Below are 19330 nucleotides of genomic sequence, written 5' to 3' on the forward strand. Positions count from 1 at the left end.
ATCAAGATAATGGAGACGTGAGCTGAGATGAAGAGTCCGACGCCTAACTGACAGAGCCACACGGCCACCCTCTGAGATCCATTTCTAGTCCTACCCCTAGCTTATTTTGAGCATCTGCTGTTAAACAGGAATGGTTTACCTGGGACTGGTTTTTCCTCTCTTCTGTGTGACCTTGTTGAGGCATATAATTAATCTGGGCTTCACTTTGCTCCTTTGTAAAATCATGGAGTTGAACTAGTGGGTGTCCAAAGACCCTTCCAAGCCAACAGTCTATGATTGTATCTATCATCGGTTCCCTTTGTCCTTTGAGACTCAAAGGTCCTTCTAGATAAGTGGTGACGGGTGTCGCCTCCCAGAGAAAGAGACCAACGTGGAACGTTCCACATTCTTACCTGAAGTCCATCATTTCCACTGAAGTAAAATAACGACTCAGTGACGGGGATGAAGTGTACACATCTGTGAGCTAAAACAAATAGGAACAAATTAAACAACCACGCGCATTACAGATGGATCATATTGTGTATCACCTGACAAAGCAAAACTACTAGTAGACAGAAATTCCATGCTAGCTCGGAATTCACTTATCCAGAGGCTCTGGATTGAGAAATAGGAAGGTGTGGACCCCACCTACCCAAACCCAAACTCAACACTCATTTAAAAGAACCTCATTTCTAAGGAGCAGGTGACCAGGCTGGGATTTTCAACATCTCTCACATGTCGTGTGGACACCTGAGTCCTTCATGGTGAGCATGATCAGCAGCCGGAGCCCCCACGGACCCCGAGGACCTATGGGAAGGAGACGACACTGAAGTGGCTGGGAAGGCGGCAGAAGAGGCCACTCAGGACCCAGCACATCACCAGACAAGGGCTTGTTCTCTCCTTTCTGCGGAGCTTCACTGTAAGGAGACACGGCCGTGGAAGCCCCAGGTGTGGCACTTTGCCCTGGATGAAGGGACCGAGTGGGGCTGGTGTGTAATTGCAGAGTTCTTATTTCATGCATCAAAGACTGCAATCACACACCAAAAATGACACCTGTGTGCTCACTACCCAGGTTTCACAGCTACACATTTTAGTTCAGCCCTTCACTCGAAAAAACAAAACAAAGCTAAATCTACTCCTACACACTATTTTTCCTCCCTCTCGCCCCCAGCACTAACCATTGTCCTGAAGTTGGCATGTATCCTTTTCATGCAGGTTTTTACAAATGTAATACTTCCTTGTATAATCATAACAACTCATAATTACTTTGTTTTTATTCAAATAAAAGGTGGCATATTCCACACAGTCTTCTGTGACTTATTTTTTTTTCATCCAAAATTGCATTTGATATTTACCCCATAATGGTACATCGAGATGGAGGTCATTTAAGCTGACTTCTAACTCCTGCAGAGATCCGATTAAATGATTACACCAACTTTTCCATTGCCCCATGCTGGTGACGTGCAGCGTTTGCAATTTTCCCTTATCACAAACTGCCCAAGGAATCTTCCTGGAACATTTCGGTGCCTCTCTTCTGATACATGTAAAAGTTTCCCTTGAGTATGTGCAGAGAAATGGAATTGCTGGGTCCAAGAGTGGGTGCATCTCCAACCCACCTAAATCCTGCCAAATTGCTCTCCATCTCAGCACTTGGCAGTGTTCCATTTCCCACAGCCTTGCTGTCACTTCCTGTTACCAGATTTTTAAAAAAATTATTGCCAAACTAAGGGGTATAAAATTGCTTACATTGTTTCAATTTGCATTATTACAAGTAGGGTTGAGTATCTTTTCACATGTGTTTATGAACTCCTTTAGGATTTTGCACCTTTGATGTGCCTCTTGGTTTCCTGTCTTTCTCTTGAGTTGTCTATTTCTTGGCTGTATCTCTATCTTTTGTATCTGAGGTGTCGGGTGTTATACTCTGGAGACTAGCTGCTTTTTTTTTTAATTTTTTTTAAAGATTTTATTTATTTGACAGAGAGAGATACAGCGAGAGAGAGCACAAGCAGGGGGAGTGGGAGAGGGAGAAGCAGGCTTCCTGCTGAGCAGGGACCCCGGATGCGGGGCTCGATCCCAGGACCCTGGGATCATGACCTGAGCCGAAGGCAGATGCTTAACGACTGAGCCACCCAGGTGCCCCGACACTAGCTGCTTTTACATTACCATTATCTTCTCCTTGTCTTTGATTAACCTTTTTATCATGTTTCAGAGATGGGAATCCTAGCCTAGTAGGGCTTGAGGATGGGTAGCTGAATGTACTTACATTGCACTTTTGTGAAATTGGCATTTGAAGGTTAAATGCCTTGCCCTTTTGCAGACAGCTTCTAGCATAAATCGGGAGGACTGCCCTGGATCTGGCTGCGCTCTCTACCCTGGACCGAGCTCTAGGGCTGGAGGGAGCCCACCATCAGGCCTACTCCTGTCTAGCCTGAAGTCAGCCTTGAAGTGGTTTTGGAAGGCTCAGTGGCATCCAGTGGCAGCTTGGTGCTGAGGTGAGTGGCCCAGCTGCACCCATGATGGCTCAGTGCCTCCTCACCTCACCCAGTAGCAAGCAGCAGACACACCCTAAAGAGCAGTGCCCGGAGGGTAGCTCAGCTCATTTTGTCTCCCACCCAGTTCCGAACAGAATCTCAAGGAGCCTACATTTCTACAATACGCTCCCACTTAATTCACCTGGTGACAATTCAGTCCCTTCAAGGTGGAGCAGAGGGGATCAGAGCACCTACAGTGTGTACGATTCCAATCTTGTATCTCTTTTCTGAGCTTTATAAGAACCTGACATAAGCGGCATTACCACCCTTCCCTTCTTACTAATAGAGAAAACAGCACGCGGAAAGGGTATGAAACCTGCCTGAGGTCGCTCTGCTCATAAGGAATGCAGTCCTAGGGGTGATAGACACTAAAACCCACTTTCTTTACATTTGAGGATGAAGCAAGAAAGTGTCCTGAATAGCAAAGAGGAAAGAACCATAAGGTGATAAGAACCTTGGGGGAAAATGAGTCATCCTATAGTTTTTGAGCCCCCGAGAAAGTATGCTGCCAGAGGCCAATGCAGGAATAAAAAAGTGGCTCTCACAGGGCTGCTCTGAACAATAAGGAGGAGGAGGATGCTATGGACGGGGTTTTATTTTTCCAAGCACTTCCTTACATACACACACGCGCACGCGCGCGCATGCATGCATGCACACGTACACACATAGGCACACACATACACATGCATGCACACAGGTACACATACATGTGCACACACGCGCACGCATGCGTATGCACATGCACGCACACGCACACCCACACACATGCATGTGTGCACACGTGCACACGTGCACACACATGCGCGCGCACATGCACGCACACCCATACACACATACATGTGTACACACATACATACACATACACACATATGCACATAAACATAAACAAACGTGTTATGGCACGGATGGTGTCTTTCCAACCTTCTCTGTTCCCGCTCTCCTCTCCTTCCCTTTTTTTTTTTAATATTTTATTTATTTATTTGACATAGAGAGAGAGAGAATAAGTAGGCAGAGAGGCAGGCAGAGGGAGAGGGAGAAGCAGGCTGCCCGCTGAGCAGGGAGCCCGATGCGGGACTCGATCCCAGGACCCCGGGATCATGACCTGAGCCGAAGGCAGCCGCTTAACCGGCTGAGCCACCCAGGCACCCTCCTCTCCTTCCTTTTTAATCCTTAGGGCCTAGTATTCTTTGGCACAGAGTCGTCTCTCAGAAAAAAAAAACTAAGCTAAAATTTTCCATTAAGAGCTGGAACGGTGTACCAGATCACTTTTAGTGTCCACTCTGATTCTTTTTGGTGACACGGCCCCCTGATGTCGTTGGGACATGTCCACAAATCTGGGAGCAGTTAACCGCACTACTATGGGCCCAAAGAAGTGAAATTGGGGGCTTCTCACCCCTGGCCCTGGAGTCTCACACTGTGCCTATGAAGCTGGGTGCATGCTGAGCTTGGCACCCGGTGAGCTGACTCCCGGGGTTGGGCAGAGCCGCTAATTCGAGACAGGGAGGTATGTTCCGTGTTAGCAGACCTGCCGTTGTTAACGCCTGCATCAGGGACACGGGCCAGGGTAACACAACAGGCAGCTAACCGGCTGGCCGAAGCAGAGCGAAGGCCCCAGCGGGAAGAGAAGAAAATTCTGGCAGTGGGATAAGAGAGGGGCTAGGAAAACTGTTTAGAAAAGCAAGACAATAAAGCAAAAGCGAGGACGTGGTGTTTCACTCTCCACTCCCATTTGCCTTCCATATCTGGAAACTTCTAGAAGTTGGCCTGAGTGAATGAAAGAAAGGGGCTCTTGACCTGACAGTAAGACTAATACCTCTAAGGCCTCACTTTTGTTCCTGAACATACTTGATTGGGACACCAGGGGGCAGTAGCTTTTTCACCTTGCTGTGCCTTAACTTTTATCATGTAAACCAGACCATTCTTAAAAAAAAAAAAAAAAGTGTTTTACAGAGTTCTTTATATGCATCTCATGTGCACCTGGGGGTATACAGTAAAAGTATAGCAATTCCCACTTATCAGGGAAGGAACCAACTCGAACAGGCCTGTGCACTTGCCCCGGGGATCATGCCAGTCCCTGCCCCTTTGCCACTACATAGCAATGAGATAAACATACCTGCAGGATCTGCTCATGTCTGGCTCTGTGCAAGAGATATGGCTCTGAGGTGAATGATTAACATCCACTTCCCTTTGACATAAAGAATTCGGTCTGTAACATGTGACATGTGTGGATGCTGCATCATCTCATTTCTGCTCAGCAAATGCAAAACCCCTTGACAAATAAAACACTCAAGAGGAAAAAGGCAAGAGGCTATTCACTCAGCAACTTGCTCTGGAAGCAGGTGAAAGAAAAAGAGGAAAAGGGGCTTGCAGGTAAGATTTAAACAAGGAAAAGAAGGAGGAAGAGAAGCCCAGATAATCATCCCAGAGCACAAACCCCTGTGACCCAAAAGAGCAATCAAATAACATGCCCTTGGGTGCCCAGAAATTAACTCCGGGATGACCGAGATGGAATCGCCTCCCGGGAAAGCTTTCGTAGGAATCAGATGGAAACCAAATGAAGGTGACTCACCCCGTTCCACCTATCAACTGCAGAGAAGGGTGTAATGGATGGCAGGCTGGTCTTGCTTCTCTCTTATCAAATACTTCTCTGGATCTGGCTGTGAACCCAACCAGCCCTCATGGTGACGCTGCATGCCCTCTTCGTGCCCAAAGGACATTCTCCTGCATTTCCTGCTCCAAGAACAAAGCCACCATCCACCCACTCGGCCACCCAACCAGGAGCCTGGAGTCGTATTCTCCCTCATCCCCACAGCCAATTAGCCATAAAGTCCCGTCGAGTGAGAAGACCTCTTAAATCTCTCTTGAATCTTCCTTACCCCCCCTGCCACTGCCCTGGGTCAAGGCCTCCACATCTATCAACGGGACTACTGCAGTACCTTCTAACTGAGCTCTCAGCTTCCAGTGTTTCTCCACCACCACTCTCAAGGGCTAACATGAAAAGTTGACCAAGTCAACAAGATGAAAACGTTTCAGTGCCTTACCAAAGAGTAGGAAAACCTTCATACCTCACCCCTGCAAGTCCCCACCACACGGTCCACAAGAGGCAGCAGGACACTGTGGGGCAGATCCCCTAGTATTATCTAGAATACTCCTACCTCATATTTCAAGACTCACCCTGAGCATCACCTCCTGAAAGAGGCCCTCCAAGCTTCCATCTGCACCTTCAGGTAGTTTAGATGACCCTCCCTCGTGCTTGCAAAATATTCTGTATGCATCTCCCCAATAGAACATACCACACTGTTTAGAACTATCTATTTAACTGCTTCCTCTACTTGCACTGAGCCCCCACTGAGGGCCCAGACTCTGTGACCGTGGCTCTCAGCATGCTGTCTAGCACATCACAGGTCCCCCATGACATGAGAGGTTGAATCAAACGTAAGACTAGAGTGAGGAGACGGAGCACTATCCTCCAGGATGCATTTCACTGGAGGGCAGGGCTCCTCTCTCAGGCTTTGCACTACAGAAAATTCTAAGCAGGGCGCCTGGGTGGCTCAGTCGTTGGGCGTCTGCCTTCAGCTCAGGTCATGATCCCAGGGTCCTGGGATCGAGTCCTGCATCGGGCTCCCTGCTCGCGAGAAGCCTGCTTCTCCCTCTCCCACTCCCCCTGCTTGTATTACCTCTCTCGCTGTCTCTCTCTCTCTCTGTTGAAAAATAAATAAAATCTTTAAAAAAATAAAAAAATAAATTTAAGAAAAAAAAAAAGAAAATTCTGAGCATCAGTGTCTGCCTAAATCCAGACAAAGAATCCAAGCCTGAAGCTACTTATGTGATTGCTCTATGCCAACTCCTTGAAGAACCCACATTCTAATGTTAAGAACTCTGTAAACAATGCTTAAGATATAATTACCCTTTTCATGAGCAGGTGAGGCAACGCCTCCTCAGTAGCACACTCCTCTGGAATCTTTAGCATGACCAAGAATGTTTTATTTGATGATAACTCAAGTATTTCATTTGCATCTTCATCGATGTAAGTTACTAAAGGGGGGGATAAAAAGTAAAAGTAAACACATGCTTAGAATAATAATTTGTTCCACTGGCTGCTATAAAAGACAAGGAGCATTCATCAAGGATAAAGCCGAGACACAGTAAGCAAGTACAAGCAGAAATGCTTTGTCTTCCTGGCGAAACCAAATAAAGACAGGGGCTGGCCTCCATTATGATAAAAAATTGTTTGTTTTACACCATAAGAGCTCCCAGATGCCACTGAATACAAACTGGGGGAAAAGCCAGTGGGAGGGAGCGGGAAGAATATGAATTTCTTGGTTGAACGGGACCTGCAGCTTTAGCTATGTCCACAGGCGTCGAGGCAGGTGTTGGGCGAGCGCCTAGGGGGTGAACCATGGGTAATGGGGGCCAGGGGTTGGGAGCAAGGAACTTCAGTGAATCACCTCAGTCCCGGGCTGTCAGAGACCCTGATGAGGAAGGGACATCATGGACCAGAACAGAGTGGGGACTAGACATGAGCACGTGAGCCATGTCCTGACATCTCCCAGGAAGACAGAAGATGGGCAGGAAGCCTCCACTCTGCAGTCTGTCCCACAGGAGAGAAATGTTGACACACTTTTTTTTTTTTTTTTACACACTCTATAGAAGGGAAACCAAACTGCACTCAGAGCCCCAGGGCCCAAGGGCCTTGCATTCCTGGCACAGTGAGCTCTGCGCGGCTGTTAGTGCTCTAAGGATGGTGAGCTAACTGATTTTTAAGCAGTTACAGCCAAAGGAAAAACACACAAGGTCGGGGGCCCGGCGCTGGAAGCTGGCACTCCAAGTCAAAACTGCTCGCCCGGCTCCCCGGCGGCCTCCCCACTGGGCCCGCACAGGAACCACAGCTCGGGCCCTGAGAAAGGCGTGGGTGGCGGAACCGGGCGCTCACCTTGCCCTACACTTGACTCTCAGATCTCATGCTTCAGACGGAACATAAGCAGCCTCTTTGGCTGGACTTTGAAAAGGCCCTCAGTGTATGAGAGAAAGGCAGGTGAAAAGAATCCTGATACGAACTCCCTCGGAGGCACGAGGAGCAAGGGGACGTGCAGAACAGAGTTCTCAGAGCCTGAGATGAGCGGCTCCGAGCGGCCGGCTCAAGGCTGGCCCATGTCTGTCTGGCCTCTGCGAACCTGGATCTGGGGAGGGTTCCCACCTCGCCCTCCCAGTTGGTACCCCCTGTTGATACAAGCAATGTGGCTGATACTGACCACCTTGCCTTCCGGGGATCTGGAATTTTAGCATGTGCCAGGCTGAGGCTGCCTCCACGACCAGCCCCAGTAAAACCCTGGGCACTGAGCCTCTGAGCTTCCCCAGGACACACTTCTCACGTGTTGTGTTGCCACATCTCATTGCTGCGGCAGTTGAGTGTGTCCTCAAGTTTGTGCCTGGTTTCCTACTGGATTTTGCTTTATTTCATTTTGCTATGATACATCACAAGTGATGTGATCTGACATGGGGCCTGGGTGCAACTGGTCAAGAAAGAATTCTTGATACAGCGTTTTCGGTGCAAAAAGGGTGTTTTATTAAAGCACAGTGACAGGACCCATGGGCAGAAAGAGCCTCACGGGGGTTGTGAGGAACACCTGATTAGATACTTTCAAGTTGGGAGGGGTAGAGACAAAGGAAGTTTCCAAAAGGATTTCCATATGTTAAAGAGGACTTAGGGGTTCCTGGAAGCCTAGCTATTGTCAAGCTTAGGTTGTTTTTTTTTTCTTCTAGAAAGGCATTAACTTAAAGACAGTTGGGAGTTCCTGGAGGAACGTGCTACTCTCCCTGAGTCAAGTATTTGTCAACCGGCTGCAAGTTTTAAGGAATTTTATCTACATTCCCCTTTGCCTTTGCTCCCCACGTCAGCAATCATCCCTTTGCCTATATGCTGAGTCCCATGACTTCTCCCAGCAGATCACTAGATCCAGGAGTGATCCTGAGGATCCCAAACACAGGGAATTAGCCCCCCACACCCTGATTTGCTGTAAGTCGTGACATTATTTTGTCTGACAATAAAGTTAAGTCTTCGTGGCTGAAAACTTGCCAAGTACAGGAAATTGTAATAAAACGTGAAAAAAAATACAGTAACTCTTTAATCAACAAGTTTTCCCTCACATTTTATGTTATATATTTTAAGTCTTGGGGCGCCTGGGTGACTCAATTGGGTAAGTGTCTGCTTTCTGCTCAGGTCATGATCCCAGGATCCTGGAACCAATGGGTTAGGAGAGAGCAGGAGGCAAGATCCAAACGCAGACCTCCGTTTCTAGAAGTTTGCCAGTGAAAAAAGAGAAAGAGAAAAAAATTCCTAAAATGAAGTAGCAAGATTCTGATGGAATAAGGTTCTGAAGGACAGACAACGCTAGCACATTGTAAGAGGCCCAAGTTGAGAAGAGCCTGAGGACGCTTAGCGAGACACGGAGATATCTGAAGGTCCCTGGGTCAGGAGGAGCTGGGGAGGATCCTACGGAGAGCATAGGTGAAGAGGCTGGTCCTGGGAAGGTAGAGAAACAGGGGAAAACACAAAGAAATTTCAAGGAACAGGGCCTATGGATTTGCTACTAAGTTCCTGCCCCCAAGGACCTTGCTAGTTTATAACTTACTAACGCTGTCTGCCGAGGATTTTCCCATGAGTCACCCTACACTGGGGAGCACTGCCTTGTGCAACCTGTCTGCCTACCGACAGGTTGTGACAGCATAAACTGCGGCTCTTACACCCAACGCAAAGACAAAACAATCCATTCAACACGCGGCGCTTGTGAAGTCCCTGCTTACATCTCAGCACCACAGCACTCCTACTCAGGGAAAAACCTGTATGGAAGGACAGTAAAGAAGTCAGGCTTTCCCCATCCATAATACTGGGGAATATCACATAAGAGTCCCTCGGGTGCTAAATCTGATCACCTTTAAACTATATCTCTAAGTATCCACCTACTTGTCACAGTTTGGCTTATACAATATTCAAAATTCTTTGCCCACTCCAACGAGAGTTTCATTTGTAGGGTGTTACTCAGGTGTCTCCCCTCCCTGGCTGGGGCAACTCAGTGAAAAAAGCAGAACCCCTGAAGATGCTTAACTGGTCTTCTAAATTGGCCAGAAAGAAGATGACTTGGGGGGGAGGCTTTTTCCCCCCTTTTATCGTTTATTTACATCAAGGAATTTATACTTCTTTAGGGAGAAGAAGAGAATCCATCATTATCTTTTCCCTGAAGAATGGAGACAAAACCAAGCCTCCAGACTCAACAGGATTCCCTGGGCTCTGCTCCCCAAATTGGCCACTTTAAGATTTCATTGTCTACCAGAGCATCTCCTGCACAGGGCATATGTAGCCCCAGCTCAATGCCTTACGCTGAGCCATGACCCTGAAGTTGTCATCACTTCAATGGCATGTCAAGGGCAAAGTGGCAGGAGACTCGCCCCAGATGCAGGCAATAAAGGGTATAGAGTCTGTAGAAAATTAACAATAATAAAACAGACCACAGTTGACAGTAATTCTTAACAATGTCAGTGACAAGGTAGACCTCTGCACTGAACACCTCACCCTGGGTACCCCACTGTCCCCTCCTCAACCCCTTCTATGTCGGTACCTGTTTATTGTCCACTTCTGTGTGCACTCCAGCTCCACAGTTATTAAACGTCTCTGCCTCTGAGCCTCAGTCTGCATGCTACAGAGCCCGGTGACAGGAGACTGCGGAGCTGGAGGGCAGGAAGAAGGAGGCAAAGGTAGCTCCCAAGGAACCTCACTTCTTAGCAAAGCCAGCCATACGTGTAGCCCTTGGCTCTGCCAACACTGTGCTTTTCCAGACAGCAGAGTTTTCCCCACAGTGCTCAGAAGTTCTATGAGTTCGATTCCTAACTCTGGGGCTCGGCCATGAGGCAATGGCCAATTACTGTATACGGTCATCCCAGAAGTACCTACAGAGCTGCTCTGGGCGAGGCTGGGACTGTCAAGGAGGGAAGGAGGAGAGCCCTGGCCCCGCCCCTTTTACCCATGGCATTCCCCTTCCCCCACCATCCCACACCATGACTCTCCCTAAAGGCCCAAACCCCTGAGGGCTGAGGTGCCAAGTGAAGTAAAAGTATCTCTCGGATTAAAAAAATGTGAAAGTGTGCAAATCTCTTTATAGCATTAACATTTGAAAATACACTTTTATAACCACATTGAGAATGAAGTTTGCACTACAAATGTTACAGAGCTCTTCCCTGAATATTATCCAGTGAACTCTCATGTCCCTTGGGAAATGATGGAAGGAAAAGAAATTCCTTCCTCTGCAGATTGCCGTTGGGCAGTTGAAGAGGTCCGATGATTTTTGGGAATGGAAAACAGCTCTTGGGTCTTGTGCTTTAGAAACCTGAATATTAAACCAACTGGATCTGCTGCATCCTCCTTTGTTATAGGCCCCAGAGGCCAACAGACAAATTAGCCAATGTTCAGGATAGCACCACCTAATTGTGATGGGACAAGGTGGCACAGCTCAACTTCAGTTTCGACATCCATGTATGGGAGTCCAATGGGAAGAGAGAGTAGGAAGGCTCACACCAAAACTCTTGCCTTCAGCAGGTCAGAGGAGTTATAGTACCTCTTATCAACTTCTCCTTAACTCGAAACCAGCCTGTGGCCTCAAAAGATCACCATCCCACCTCAACTATGCCCTAAGTAATTAAGCAAACATGGTGTCATCAAATTTCCCTATTCCTTCAGGGACTTTAACACCTTGAGACAGGAGAGGAAGAAAAGGAATAGGAAGTAAAGGGCAAATGTAGTTCCTGAAGAAAATTCCCAGGACCCCTTCTGGAGAGACTCAGAGGTTCCTCATCCAAGATTGGGTTTATTAAGAAGAATCCAACTCAACTCAAATCCTTGTGGAGACGAGATCACCCTCAAGAGTATCCCAACTCCAGAAAAGCGCCCCCCATCGCTGCAATCACCCCCACTTACAAATAAAAACAATTTTCTTCTTTCTTGTTTTAAAATGGAAATGACTGCCCCCTGGAGGGTGCTATATTTATTCATCATGAAAACCTTAATATCAATAATCATAAAAAATTAGCAACTACCTAAAAAAGCTTTAAAATTGTATGGAAGACTATATCATGCAGTCATTTAAAAAAAAAGTGTTCACAAATAATTTTTAGTGAATTGGCAAAATGGCCTCAATATAGCATTAAAAATCCTAAAGGTAGGCCCCAAGATGATTAAAAAACAATCTTATTGGGGCACCTGGGTGGCTCAGTCAGTTAAGCATCTGACTCTTAATTTCGACTCAGGTCATGATCTTAGGCGGTGAGATCGAGCACCATGAAGGGCTCCACACCTGGCTCAGTGGGTTAAGTGTCTGCCTTCGGCTCAGGTCATGATCCCAGGGTTCTGGGATCAAGTCCTGCATCGGGCTCCCTGCTCAGGAGAGAGCCTGCTGCTCTCTCTCTGACAAATAAATGAAAAAAATTAAAAAAAAAAATTAGGAGTCTCTCTCTACCTCTCCCTCGGCTCCTCCGCCCACCCCACCAGGGCTCACACTTGCGCTCTCTTTCTAAAAAAAAAAAAAATAGGGTGCCTGGGTGGCTCAGTTGGTTAAGCGACTGCCTTTGGCTCAGGTCATGATCCTGGAGTCCCGGGATCGAGTCCCACATCGGGCTCCCTGCTTGGCGGGGAGTCTGCTTCTCCCTCTGACCCTCTTCCCTCTCGTGCTTTCTATCTCTCATTTTCTCTCTCTCTGAAATAAATAAATAAAATTTAAAAAAAAATTAAAAAAAAAATAAAAAAATAAGTAAGTAAATTAAATAAATAAATAACAATCTGATCTCAAATTATTTTAAAAATGCAAGTAAGAAAAAAATGCAAGTAAGAAAAAGAATATAGTAAATATTAATAATATGAATAGGTTTTATGGGTAACTGAACATGTATTATTTTCATATTCATAATAAATAAAAAATAAAGGGTGCCTGGGTGGCTCAGTCGGTGAAGCATCTGCTCAGGTCATGATCCCGGGGTCCTGGAATCCAGCTCTGCATCAGGCTCCCTGTTTCGCAGGGAGCCTGCTTCTCCCTCTCCCTCTGCTGCTCCCTCTATTTGTGCTCTCTTTCTCTCTCTCTCTCAAATAAATAAATAAAATCTTTTAAAAAATTTTAATTTTAAAAAATAAATAAATAATAAATAAAATAATATATGTAGAGTATATAGTTAGCACCGTGTAACTTTTTGTTTTGTAAACACATACAACACAAATATAATAAAGTTATTTCCAAAATAGTTAATGACAGCATATAGATACACGGTTCTATAAAGTTAAGATGTTTTCAAATGGGTTGTTCATTATTTATCATTCTAAAAATGTACTAGGTATATCAGAGGAAGTACAATAATTATTTTATGAAACAAATGAAAAAAATTTCAAATAAGTAGGTGTAGAGAAATAATAAAAGATAAATTAATGTTTAAGTAAGTTAAAACTTAAAAAATCTTCAAGATCCGGTGGGCAGAGTTTAAAGTAAAACACTGGTCTCCATACTCTTTTCAGAGCTTATTAAATAAACAAAAAAATGAAATAAAACAAAGAGCCATGGATAGCTACCACCCATACAACAATCCCAAGCCAGTTGTAAATTCATATTATAAATAATGAAATAGCAATGAGCACATCTTCCATATCAATGTAACTCATAAATGAACATTAAATAAGTTCTTAAAACGCATCAGCTTAGTCCTGTTTAAATCCTCTTACCTCCAATAAGACATAAGCTTATGATGATGACTACAATGAGACCTAGGAAAACAGAGGCGATGACCATCCACAGTTTGCACTTTCCAATCAATTTCTTATTACAGGAGCTCCAAGGGTTCTCCTTGTTCACCTGGAAAGCAGAGGGACACTGAGGCAGTCACTGGTTTCAAGAAGCACTTCTGAATGCTTGTGAAGGGCCAGTGATACAGAAATGAAGGCAGCAGGATCCTGCCCTCTCGAGGCTATACTCCATGGAGTCAGGTTTGCAAAGAAGCAGAATGGAACCTCACACAGAAGGCAGGGGGGGCGCCTGGGTGGCTCAGGCAGTCAGCTCAGGTCATGATCCCAGAGTCCTGGGATTGAGACCTGCTCAGGTTCCTTGATCAGCAGGGAGTCTGCTTCTCCCTCTGCCTGCCGCTCCACCCCACAGCTCATGTGCTCTCTCTCTCTCTCTCTCAAATAAATAAATAAAACCTTTTTAAAAAAAAAAGTAAGGGAGGGCGCCTGGGTGGCTCAGTCAGTTAAGCGTCTGCCTTCGGCTCAGGTCATGATCCCAGGGTCCTGGGATCGAGTCCCACATCGGGCTCCCTGCCTGCTTCTCCCGCTCCCTCTGCCTGCTGCTCACCCTGCTGTGCTCTCTCTCTCTCTCTCTCTCTCACTATCTCTCTCTGTGTCAAATAAATAAATAAGATCTTTAAAAAAAAGTAAGGGAGAAAATTCCCTGGGGGCTTTGAGGTGAAGTTGCGGGGGAAGCAGGACTTTGAAGGATGGACAGAGAAAGGCATTCCAAGTCCAGGAGAGAGCGTCCTCAGTGTTGATTCATAAGGGAGCTAGCTGGCCAGGAGGATCCTCTGATGGGAATGTGGTGGGTTCCAGAAGCAAGTCCCGATAGTGAAGATTAGAGACCGTGAAAGCCTGGAGCCTCCTCGAGAGGGTTTTCAATGCCGCCAGAGCAGTCTGGACTTAATTTGCTGTGTGCTGGGGACCTGCGAAAGGTTTTGGAGCACAAGAGCAGAGCTGAAGATGAAGAGAAGAATGATGTGCAGTTTAGAGCGGGCACACCAAGAACAAGCGAAAAGGCTGCCGCCACACCCCATACTGTGGAATAAGGGGGGCCTGGGAAGGGAAATGCAAGGCAGCTGGGGAGCCACACCAGGAAGGGGGTGGCCATGGGGGTCGTGAGGCCACAACGGTCATGCTTGATTGGTGGCCAACACCATTTCATTTCAGTCGAACGGCCCTGCAAGGGACGCGTTAGCCCGTCTCCAAGATGCAGTTAGAGCAGGCGGGACGGATCCCTGCTGCGGGTCATGGCATAGCTGGCCCCTTTTGTCCACAGCCCACCGCGACACGGTGCAGAGCCCCAGGTTACGAGCGCGTCTGGCTGCCGTGGGGTGCCTCTGCTCAGGGCCACCCCCGGCCCCTACCAGCTTCCGTGACTCCGCTCCATTCCCACCGAGCCATTTAGGAATTCCCACACTGAGTTCACGGACTCCGAGGGGGCAAAATGTGGTTCTGTATCGACATTCGCTGCCCACACTCGAAGGCAGTGACCGCCTCATTCAGCAAGTTACTGAAGCTCACCAGCCCTGACATCCTCAACTGTAAAATAAATCCAGCTCCCAGGGTTCTTGTGAAGACTAGAGATCATGGACATGAAGCACCTGCTATACAAATGTTAGGAACCCCACACATGGAAGCCATCATTACTGTGTTCTCCAGTCCCACAGAGCAGCATCTGGTTGACTTTCTTTCCCTCATGCCTGTGGTGATGGCCACCAGAAAAGGAAATCGTTCACTTCAGGATGACCGCTCAGACTTGCTCAGTGAGAGGTTCCCAAGCCTGGCAGCACATCAGGATCAGCTGAGGAGGAATTTAAACCACAACACCCCTAGGCTCTACCTGGACATAGGGGACCAGACTGTAGAGGAGGTGGGGGATAGGCCCCAGCCCGTAATTTTATTTATTTATTTATTTATTTATTCATTCATTCATTCATTCATTCATTCATTTGAGGGAGAGAGAGCGCATGAGTGGGAGGAGGGCAAAGGCAGAAGGAGAGGGAGAAGCAGACTGGACGTGGGGCTTGATCCCAGGACCCCGAGATCATGACCTGAGCTGAAGGCAGACGCCTAACTGACTGAGCCACCCGGGCACCCCCCCCCCACCCCCACCTGCACCACCACCACCATCCCCCCGCCCTGTCTGTAATTTTGAGCCTCCCAGAGTGAATCAGTTGCTTTATCAGGGTTGAGACTTCTGTTCTGAAGCCTCATCACTCTCCAGGAGCCAGGTCAGATCTTTCCTTTTGTGGAGGCCTCCCTGCCACGTCACCCATGGAAAGATCCCCCAGAACATGAGCTGTCCACACAGCACATTTGTCCCTGCTTTGTCTGGTTTCATGTTCAAATATAAACAGATATCAGCCTATCTTCCAAGGTAAACTGAAACCAGATAGGAGGAGGGGTAGTTCTTAAACTTCCTCATTCTTATAGCCCAGGTTAGTGCCTCATTCAGGTATTAGGCTCTTAATACATTGTAGAAGGTTCTAGAACTTTTAAGAAGGTACTTCGAGAAATTCTAGAGTGGAGGTCATACTTTGGAGCCCCTGAGTACACTTTACACTGGCTCTTCGGGTCGGGTGTGAGAGGAGCAATAAAGGGAACACCTGGACAGAAGAAAATGCTCTTGAGGTAAGTGTATTTCCAGAGTCCAAGGACAGAGCCACCTCTCACCTCACCTGAAGACTGAAAACTGCTCCAAAGACACCAAAGCCAAGGGCTCGATAAGGCACATGGGAATAAAGTCCCAGGACAAGGAATCTTCAACTTCCCAGGGAACAGAAACGTATCTTCCTACTTACAGTGCTCCTGAGAACAAAATGACCTCATGCCATTTTCAGTGCTTACACAAGCAGCAGCCAGGACCATAAGGTTAGTACAAAATGAAAGGGGCTGGAGTCTCAAATGAGCCACAAAATGAGGGTCAGTGAATCTCTTTGGCCTCTTGTGCCTCCACTTATGATTTCCCTTAGAAATAATAAACTACGACCCTGGTGCTGTGAGGAGACCATTACTCTGACTTCTGACTTGTGAGATAGTCATCTCACAAGTACACAGCCCTCGCCTGTAGGAAATGCCTCTTCCTGTCCAGCCCAAAGCTGCCAACCTACAGCCTGGCCCCTTTGCTGCCTGCCATCAGCCCTAGGGGTGAGACACTATCGTTTGCAAAATTAATCTTCACAGACTTTAAGTCATTGTGAAGTAGTCCATCAGCTTACTCCCACCCCAAGAATAAACTACAGTGCTTCTCAGCTCTCTGTTCATTAGAATCAACCAAGAAATTTGTATTTTTTAGAAGTTCCCCCAGGAGATTCCACTGTGCCCTGAGGGCGAAGAGCCTCTGATATAGTAGGTGTGTGCCACCTGTGCTGAGACTCCCCTAAAAACCAGGTCACAAGGACACACTGCCTCCTTCACTAGCATCTTCTTTGTCTCGTGCCCAAATTCTAGGTCATGAGGAGAAGCCACAGGCAGGCTTTTCTACAGGGTGCTTTCCAGAGATTTTTGCAAACTGCATCTTACATTCTATGATTGCATTATATGGCTGGAGAATTTTTGTGGCTTTCCTCTGAACAGGTCCCCAAATAGTCACATCCCCCTTCAGACAGGGATCCAAATACATGACCTAAGGTCCTGCAACAATGGCGAACTCTCTCTCTTAGACACAAGAAGCTTTTCTTCTCTTTGGCTCTATTAAGAGCAGATATTATATACATCTAGAAAATTTTTCTTAGCACTGTAGGAAAATCTGTACTTTGTAATCTCATTGTGGGATTTAATCCACTTGTCCACCCACAGAAAATCCAGCTGATTCTTGTCCTAAATTCTGAACAATGCATAGCAATGGGGCTAATTTCCTTCAAGCTCCAAGCCCAGAACAAGCAAGGGAAAGAACTTCTTTCCCCACTGCCTTTGTAGACTCTCCCAGATCCGCCCTTCCAACTAGGAAGTTACCCATGAGGCGGGATGTCTTCTTCCCAATAGTCCCAAACTGAGCTTGGAGCCTGCTTGAGATTCTCTCCCTCCCTCTCCCTCTGCCCCTCCCCCTGCTGCTTGTGGGTACACGTGTGCTCGCTCTCAATAAATAAATAAATACATCTTTAAAAAAAATAAAATACACTTCAACTTATTCTATGTAACCAAAGAGAATGATTAACACCTTAAATGGAGATTTTTTTTCTCCTTTTAAATGTTTCCTGTTCAAATATCTGAATGCCCTCCAAGTGCTCACCTTCTCCTTCATGCCATTCTGTCACTCCCAATAGCTTTTCCTATTTGGCGACCTACAAGCCTAAGTCACGAGGAAGTCTAGGCTATCAGTGTACAGCTGGCTGACAAGGAAGTAATTAGAATACGAAAGAGCCATCTCTCCTGGGTAGGTACTAAACAATTATAAAATACTGATGCCCTCCATGTATGCGCCATGTTCTTCTACTCATCCGTTTTCAGCAAGGCATTCCCAGGCCTCCTAGAGAAGACCGGTTAACCTCATTACATGACGATTTGACTACAGACGTTAGCACCGTGACTCAGGGCACACCTTTTAGTGGTAAAACTGTCACCAAAACTCCTATCTCTGCATTCAGTCCCAGGAGTCGTTGGTACATCCTGGGTCTACCTAACATGACGCAAGTATTGCGCTCTCCATTCCTAGACCCTGGCTTGGAGGACTGACACAGCAAGCCCACAGCTGTGGCCACTGCACAGAGAACAGACCATCTTCATCCAACCTTCATTCTTCTGTGGTGTTCATCTTTCGCTCAAACATAAAGTCCCAAATCACCCTCCAGGGTACCTATAGGTCCTTAGAAAAGCAGACTTTACAGTGTTTCCAGGGTTCGATGTCGAAGGAAAGGCAAAGCTTTCCCCTTCTGATGTCCTTGCTTATCCCTTAAATCAACAGGCGAAGAGTCAAAGGGGTGGGAATGGAGAAGTGCGACCTCGAAAGATCAGGTTGAAGCTATATATATGGGGAGCTCCAAGCACCCTGTAAACCTCCAGCCAATCCTAGGGGTTAATCAGAAGGCAGATGGCTGTGAATTCCAAGTCTCTGCTGTTTTACAAGCATTTGATGAGAATGGATAAACTTCCCATCACTGCCAGGGCTGGATCAGAAAAGAGCTCAGCCTAAGCACCGCCATGATTTGCTGTAGAGACTGAGAGGAGGGAAAGCAAATGAGGCATAGTCTAGTTCTTTGGGACAAAAACTTTGAAATTACTTCCCATCAACTGAGCAGGGCGAGTTCACGCGCCTCTCCCGGTCTCTTTTCCTGCCAAATCAAATGGCCAGATCAGTAAAGGACAGAAAGTGTGTGTCTGGGGGATGTGTAGCGGGATAGGGGATGATGGGCAATGGGTGAGGGCTAGGGGGAGGGCTAGGGGGAGGGTGGAAGCAGCAAGGCAGTAAAGCTAAGGCAAGGAGATTCTGAAGAGCGAGCGAAGACTCCATCTGTCACTCTAGTTCTTTCTCCCGCTTGAAAAAGAAAAAACTTAGTTACATTGCTTTTTAAAACCACCTCTATCCCTGGGGATTCTCTCTGAAGAGAGGGCCCCGCACACCTGCACGGTAGGGTTCCACAGGTTCCATGGGGGTCAGGGGGATCGGAGGGGTGGCAGGGGCCCTGGCTGGCTCAGGCGGAAGCGCACTCCCGCGTGCGCGCCATTCAGAAGATTCCAGGGCGCACCAGCGCTCCGCGTCTGAGACGTCCGGAGGGTTGGCTGGAACCCCGCAACTTTGAGGGTGCTAGGCCCGGGTCCTGGCCGGCAGCCCGGCTCACAGGGCGCCGGGACACCGCCCGCAGCGCCAAGCAGGCCTTACCTGGGCTGGGCAGGGTTCCTCGACCGAAAGAGGGATCACCTGGACGGTTCCATTGAGAGGCTTCTGCTCGTCCGGCTGCCCCCCGAGCGCCAAGAGCTCCAGGTCTTCCCCCGGCGATGGGGATCTGACCCCTTCCATGGACGGGCAGAGGGGCGCTGAGCCGCCCTAGGCAAGCAGGGCGCTCAC

At 47.4% G+C, this 19330-nt stretch overlaps 1 protein-coding gene across 1 annotated transcript in view; it reads right to left on the bottom strand.

Annotated features, from left to right (window-relative positions):
• C1H3orf52 (chromosome 1 C3orf52 homolog) overlaps positions 1-19330 on the bottom strand; it is a 28170-nt gene extending 8840 nt beyond the window's left edge. Inside the window, exons 1-4 of the mRNA XM_027585553.1 lie at positions 19145-19330; positions 13264-13393; positions 6418-6545; positions 393-463 (exon numbers count right to left, since the gene is read on the bottom strand). Coding sequence (XP_027441354.1) covers positions 393-463; positions 6418-6545; positions 13264-13393; positions 19145-19282 — 467 coding nt within the window. The 5' untranslated portion in view covers positions 19283-19330. The remainder of the gene's footprint in view (positions 1-392; positions 464-6417; positions 6546-13263; positions 13394-19144) is intronic.

Source organism: Zalophus californianus, chromosome 1 (genome assembly GCF_009762305.2).
Source record: "Zalophus californianus isolate mZalCal1 chromosome 1, mZalCal1.pri.v2, whole genome shotgun sequence".
Classification (NCBI taxonomy): Eukaryota; Metazoa; Chordata; class Mammalia; order Carnivora; family Otariidae; genus Zalophus; species Zalophus californianus.